The sequence below is a fragment of the Antechinus flavipes genome, chromosome 5 (genome assembly GCF_016432865.1).
Source record: "Antechinus flavipes isolate AdamAnt ecotype Samford, QLD, Australia chromosome 5, AdamAnt_v2, whole genome shotgun sequence".
Classification (NCBI taxonomy): domain Eukaryota; kingdom Metazoa; phylum Chordata; class Mammalia; order Dasyuromorphia; family Dasyuridae; genus Antechinus; species Antechinus flavipes.
The window spans coordinates 292285359-292292219 of record NC_067402.1 but is presented as its reverse complement, the minus strand read 5'-3'; the positions used below and the strand labels follow the sequence as shown (position 1 = coordinate 292292219).

General features: G+C 53.3%; 1 protein-coding gene across 4 annotated transcripts; it reads right to left on the bottom strand.

Annotated features, from left to right (window-relative positions):
- Positions 1–651: 651 nt before the first annotated feature.
- Positions 652–4494, bottom strand: ODF3B (outer dense fiber of sperm tails 3B). 4 transcript variants are annotated; one of them, XM_051962572.1, is made up of 6 exons: positions 3794–4494; positions 3094–3297; positions 2539–2640; positions 2082–2276; positions 1814–1951; positions 652–1018 (listed from the first exon to the last, which is right to left on the bottom strand). In XM_051962572.1, the coding sequence occupies exons 1-6, from the start codon at positions 3900–3902 to the stop codon at positions 849–851; spliced, it is 918 nt and encodes a 305-aa protein (XP_051818532.1). In that variant the 5' UTR covers positions 3903–4494; the 3' UTR covers positions 652–848. The 4 variants fall into 4 exon arrangements, with proteins under 4 accessions (XP_051818532.1, XP_051818533.1, XP_051818535.1 ...); XM_051962573.1 differs by having other exon boundaries at positions 2082–2273; XM_051962574.1 differs by having other exon boundaries at positions 854–1018; positions 2082–2203.
- Positions 4495–6861: the final 2367 nt, after the last annotated feature.

Genomic DNA, 6861 nt, shown 5'->3' with positions numbered 1-6861 from the left:
CCAAAGGACTGCCTTGTTCTGGTCCCCAAGTATGGAGGAAGTATCCCTCTTCCTGAACAAAAGACTGCAAACCTTCTGTAGACAGAGCTGCCTGCAGGACTCTTGTATTCCCTGGCACAGGGTTAGGCAAAGAGCCAGAGGCTCCAGATCTTCCCAATGGGGCATCCCTAAAACGTGTGTATAGAGCTCCCAGATTTGTAAAACACTTTGCTCATAGTCCAGAGGACAGTGGAGAGGTATTATCTCCATTTTACCAAGAAGGAAACTGAGGTAAGAGTCATATAGAGGTTTCCCAGAAAGCTCAAGAAAAGGTTCTCAAGTCCTTTTGTTTCCTTCTGTTTCCTCCTTTTACCTCCTCCTACCATCTGGCTCAGAAATCTTTATATTCTAAACAGGGACGTTTCTCAAACAATTAAACATAAATGTCCGTCTTGGGGAGGGCGGGACCGAGGGATCCCCTAGGGAAAGGGGAGCAAGGAAAGGTTTTTCCTCCCCCCCCACCCCTCAGATCTGGGACTTCCTAACAGGACTCTCCAGTCTGCAGGGGCGATTGCCGAAATGGGATCAGAGAGCCATTTAGTGACTCTTTGCCTACCTTCTGCACGTCCCCGTGTTCCCTTAGCTCAGGTGAGGGGACAAAGGAGCAGCACGTAGAGGTCAAGGTTTATTTCCGAATGGGGCCACAGGCACACAGACAGACAGACAAACTGGGGCTACAGCTCGGGGCAGGAGCTCCAGCAGCAGCAAGGGTGCTCGGGGCTCTGCGACCCAGCCTCTGAGACTTCGAGGGAGAATACTCTGCGGCCCTCCGGGGGCCTGCTTTATGCGGGGCGGAAGGGAAGCGGCGCTCAAGGGGGTGGGGGCGACTGGACAAACGGACAGAGGAGGGGACCGGGAGAGATCTCCGTCCCTTCTCCCGGGCCTGGCCTCCCAGGGGTTACTCCTGTGGATCCATGATAAGCGGGGCCTGGTATTCCGAGTGGCGGATTCCGAAGCTGGGACCAGGGGTTTGGCGAAACTGCAGGGGAGAGAAGGGGCTGGGAGCGGGAGCCCTCTGCCCCCCGCCCCCAACTCCCCGGGCCAGGCCTCTCAGCTTCCTGGGCCCCGGGAACCCCCATCTGCCTGAACCTCTCTCCCCTTCTCCCACCTCTCCAAATACTCTCGGAGTAGAGGCTGGGGGGGCTCCTCTGTCTCTGTCTCTGTCCCTCCTCTCTTTTTGTGACTCCCCCTCTTTCATTCTTTCTCTTATTTTCTCATTCTTATTTTTCTTTTGTTTTCCTGTCTTATTCTTTTTCTCTTTTTTCTCTCATCCTCATTCGCTTTTCTCTCATTCTTTCTCATTCTCCCATTATCTATTTCTAGCTGTCTCTTTCTCTTTCTTATCCTCTGTCCATTTCTCTATCTCTCCATCCTCCTCCCTCTCCCTTTCTCCCTGTCTCTATCTTTTTCTCCCTTTCTCCCTATCTCTTTATCTATCTTTTTCTTCCTTTCTCCCTGTCTCTTTCTTATTCTGTTTCTCTATCCTCCCCCTTCTCTTCCCTCCTCTTTCTCTTTCTATTATTCTGTGTCTCTATCTCTCCATCCTCCCCCTCTCTCCTTTTCTTCCTGTCTCTCTCTTCCTGTGTTCTCTTTTTCTTTGTCCATCCTCCCCTCTTCTGTTGTGTCCCCCCTCTATTATTCTGTGTCTCTCTTTCTCGATCTCTCCATCCTCCCCCTTCTCCCTTTCTCCCTCTTCTCCCCGCCCCCCTCATCGCCCCCTCCCCAAGCCGGTCAGCCGTTCCCCAGTCTCAGTTTGAGATTCTCTCTCCTCCACCTGTTGAGGATAGTAAGCGGCAGGACCAGGCTTCTTGGTGATATCCTGCGTGAAGGTGCGGGGCTGCATGGTGAACTGGGGAGCCTTGGTCTTGTACACACCGGGATTCACCTCTTGATAAGCGCAGGGGCCTGGGGTCTGCGGGGGACGGGGGTGTGGCCATTCAGACCTTCCAGCCGGCCCGTTGCCTCGGGCTCTCTCCTCTCCTCCTTCCCTCCCACCCCACCGGTCGCACCCCGCTCCCAGCTCTCCGCCCAAATCCCCACACCTTGCTCAGGTCTTGGCAGAAGCTGCCCAAGGAAGTTCGGCCACTGATGGAGTAAGTGGGAGCCGAAGTCTTGTGGATCAGACGGCAGCCCAAGAGGGAGGGAACCGAGTAGGCCGCCGGACCTGGGGCACCGGGAGGACGAGGAGAGCGGGTTGAGCAGAGTGGTGATGGCGCGGGAGATCTGCTCCCTGCCTGCTGGGGTGGGGGTAGGGGTGGGATGTGAGCCCCTCCTTGTCTTGGACCTTTAAGAACTTTCTTTAAGATCCTCACCCCCCCACACCTTATCCTTTCATTTTACAGCTGGGGAAACTGAGGCCTACAGACGGGAAAAATCTCCAAACTGTCTCGCCAGCTCTTGGGACGAGAGATGTGCGCGGGGCGCGCGCACGTGCGCGTCTTTTCCCCAGTATTTAGTTGCTGTTCCAGGTCAGGTCTGGAAGGCAGGGTAGGCGCTTACCGGGGGTCCCGGCCGCCTGAAAGGCTTTGGTACGGCCGGCCATAGAGTGCCCGGGGGGTTTGGGGTATGCGACGTTGGTGGCCCGCTCTGGGAAGTAGCGACCTGCAGGGAGGAGGGCTGCTGTCGGTCCTTGGGTGGTGCGGGTGGAGGGCCTGCGCTGGGGACATCTTCAAGTGGGCTGTGGGATTCCTTAGGGAACACTTGGACCCTAGATCCGTAGGTGATGGGGGCCAAAGAAGGGAAGTTCGGCCTGAGTGCCGGCTGATCGGGTCCCCCTGAGGTGCCGAGGCGGGATCTAGCTGGATCGTCCGCGGCAAGGGACCTTAGGGCTGTCGGGTTGGGATTCTCCGCAGCGGGGGTGGAGCAGGTCCCCCCCTGTCTCCGCGTCCTATTAGGGAGAGCTGGGAAGGCTAAGCCCTCTCCAGGGGTTCTGGGGGAATTAGGGCCCAAACTGAAGTTTCAGAGCCAAGCTATTGGGGGATGGGGGAGACGTCGGGCTTAGATTTGGGACCCAGCGCTGGATGGGGTGAGCTCTCAGCTTGGGTCCTCTCTGACCAGGGCCCGGAGTGCGAAACAAGCGGCCATCTCGGGGCCGCCCGTAGAGGGAGTAGGCCGGCCCGCCGTTGGGGCCCCGGACTGTCATGCGCTCCGGGATTAGGTGCCCGGGGCCGGGGCCGCACGTCGTGCTTTGTTCGGGGATTTTGATGCCGAACGAGAACGCAGGTGCCCGGAAACGGGATGGGTCGTGCATCTTGTAACCTGAGGGGAGAAAGGAGGCAGCGGAAGGGGATGCAGTGTTGGGAAGGGGAAGCCTCCCCTGTTCCCTTCCCAGAGGTCTCCCAGCCGTCTCCCAGCCATCTCCCAGGTTCCCCAGCAGCCTGAAGAACTGGAGGCTGGGGTTCGCTGCTTTTTGGCACAGAGGGAAGGGTCTTTCTGTGGCCAGACCTGCTCAAAGCGAACCCTGCCTTCCCGGAGCATCCACACTCATCCAGAGCCCTCCCTTGGTGAGAGAGAGAGACAGAGAGACAGAGAGACGACAGAGAGACAGAGAGACAGAGACAGAGAGAGAGAGACAGAGAGAGACAGAGAGAGAGACAGAGAGAGAGACAGACACACACACAGACAGAGACAGAGAGAGACTGTGTGTGTGTACGGTTAGTGCATCAACTCTACTAGTTGCACTAGCTGCCCTGGGTTTGGGGGCTGAGTCCCGTCTCCCTCTTCGGCGCTCTCCCTCCCCCTCGAGGTGCCTTACCGGTGTTAGTGGGCAGCATGTACTTGGGTCCAGGACCAGAGTGAAGGGCTGCAATGGGGCCCCGCGGGCGGTGGGGCCGCCAAGTGCCCACCCACACACTTTTGTCCATCTCGGACTCTGGAAGAAGTGCGTGGGCCCTGAGAGCCAGAAGGTGCTGGGGAACCCCGGCAGAGACCAGCTCTGGGAGGACGCACCAATCTTCCCGGCCAGTGGCCTTTGACTGCTGGGCTGAGACCGCCAGATCGGCCACGCCTCCGGCCGGTCTCCGAGAAACCGGACAACAAACAGAAAGATCTTTTGGTAGGAAGGAATTGGGGAGGGGGGGCGGGGGGCCCCCGAACACCGAGGTCACCCCGCCTCCGGAGACAGAATCCAAGGAGCCCACGCCCCCGTGTGCGCCCCGAAGTGGCAAAAATCAGGGAGGAACCTCAGGGACCCAGGGAGGGGTCGAGGGGATCCGTGAGGACTTCGGGGTTCATAAGGAGACTCTGAACGGATCAGTGAGAGGTTTGGGGGTTCCCAGGGAGGGGCTCTGCAGGGGGCGATGATGGAGATCGCGGCCCCGACGCTAACATCAGAGATGGTACTGAAAACTGGGGGATAAGGGGAAGCCCGGCAGCTATCTCCGGGGCCCCACTCACCAGTTTCGCCTCCAGCAGAGAGGTGGAGAGGAGCCTGAAGATGCAGCGGCTCAGAATCAAACTGACCCTCGGGGAGGGAGGGGGGGGGGGGCCCAGGTCCCTAAGCCTGGCCCTAGCCCCGCCCCAAATCCTATTGTGGCCCCTCCCCTCAGCCTCACTGTGGCCCTTTTCTCACAGAGATTTGGCTCTGCTTCCCGCCACCACCCCTCTCCCCACATATATATATATGCACATATATTATTTACAAGACATATGCATGGGTCAATATAAAGTTATTATTAAATAAAATTAAATTAAAAAAAAGACATATGCATGGGTAATTTTTCAGCATTGACTCTTGCAAAACCTTCTGTTCCAACTTTTCCCCTCCTTCTCCCACCCCCTCCCCTAGATGGCAGGCAGTCTCCTATATGTTAAAGTATATGTTAAATCCAATATATGGATGCATATTTATACAGTTCTCTTGTTGCACAAGAAAAATCGGATTTAGAAAGAAGGTAAAAGTAACTTGGCGAGAAAAACAAAAAAAGCAAGCAAACAACAACAGAAAGAGTGGAAATGCTATGTTGTGGCCCTCACTCATTTCCCAGAGTTCTTTATCTGGGTGTAGCTGGGTCTGTTCATTACAGATCAGTTGGAATTGATTTGGATCCTCTCATTGTTGAAGAGAGGCACGTCCATCAGAATTGATCATCATGTAGTATTGTTGGTGAAGTGTATAATGATCTCCTGGTTTTGGTCATTTCCCTCAGCATCATGTAAGTTCATGTAAGTCTGAGAACTGTGTCTTATCCCTTTAATTATCAATTAATTAATTAATCTTATCCCTTTAATTTGTGCTTTAATTCCTTCACAAGCCTGCCCTAAGCAGAGGCAAGGAGCAGACTGACCATCAATGAGTGCTCCTCAGATCACCAGTGGTGTCTGAGGTCAGCTGAGAGGGACCTTAGAACAGAGAATATCAGAGTTGGGGAGGAGTCTTAGAACTATGAAAGGCGGAACTGGGAGAACTTAGAACAGTGAATGTCACAGCTGGGAATGGCCTAGAACGATGAAAGTCAGCTGAGAGAGACCTCAGAACAGATAATTTCAGAGCTAGGAGGGGCCTCAGAACAATGAGTGTCTGGGGTGGTAAGGGCCTTAGAACAAAGAATGCCAGAGCTGGGAGGAAGCTTAGAACAGGGGGTGTCAGAGCTGGAAGGGAGCTTAGAACAGGGGAGGTCAGGGCTGGAAGAGAGCTTAGAACAGGGGGTGTCAGGGCTGGGAGGGACCTTAGAAATCATCGTTGCCAACCTGCTTGTTTTGGGGTTGTGGAAACAGACTCAACAGGAGAAAAGGACTTGGCTAAGTTGATAAAACTAGGCAGTGGTGAACTTTGGGGATCTCTTCTAAATCCAGAACCTTTCTCACCAACCCTGCTGCCCCATGAAAGTGGACAACTCTACAATAGAAACCATGGCTCAGCCTTGCTGGGAGGCTGGGACTCAGGGTGGAACTGTATCAGAGAGGGTAAAAATGGAAGATTTAGCCCCAATTTGTAGTAGATCAATATAATCTAGAAGTAAGTGCAGGATTGCTGACTGAGAACAGCAGCTTTGCTCAGGTGTGCTGTAATGAAATTCTCTTTGTTTCATCTCAAGAGGCCGAGGCCTTCCCAGGTCATCCCACCTTTACCTGTTCTCCCCTCTGATCTTTCATACCTCCCCGACATTTCCCCCCCACACACACATTAGACTGGAAACTTCTGGTTGCCAGGGGCTCCTGCTACTGCTCTGCATTGGTTATAGGACAGGACCATCAGGCTCTCTTTTTCCTTCCCTTAGGAAGCAGATCCCATAGCATTTGTCAAGCTAGAGTTCTATTGTTCTTTATAGATTCTTCCTGAATCATTAATTCAAATCAATCAAGAGGCATTTGTGAAATGCTTCCTATGCCCAGGCCCTGTGCTAAACTAGAGACATGAAGACTGCAAAATTATAACTGGCTTGTACCAATAACCAATAATCCCAATGGACAAACTCTCCTAAACTCCCAGAATGCATCAAATCCTGTGGACACAAAGATAGAAATGTAATGAACTATCTTTAGACGAGAACAAGCATTTATTAAATACTCTGTGCCTAACACTTTATAGATATTTTATCTTCACAACAATTCACAACTATTATCCTCCCACTTTACTCCTCTACCCCCATTTTACAGATGAAAAAATCGAGATGAGTTAATTAACTTGCCCAGGGTTGAAGTTACTGTTGTGGCTGGATTAGAACTTGTTTTTCCAATTCCAGGTCCAGGAGTCTGTGCACTTGCTGAAAGGAGCTTTTCTCATTCTCCTAATAGTTCCTGCTTCCATTACTTCTCTCACAATAGCACTGGGGAGGGAGGAGAGAAAAGGGGAGATGGAAATCCTGAAAGGACTGTTATCCA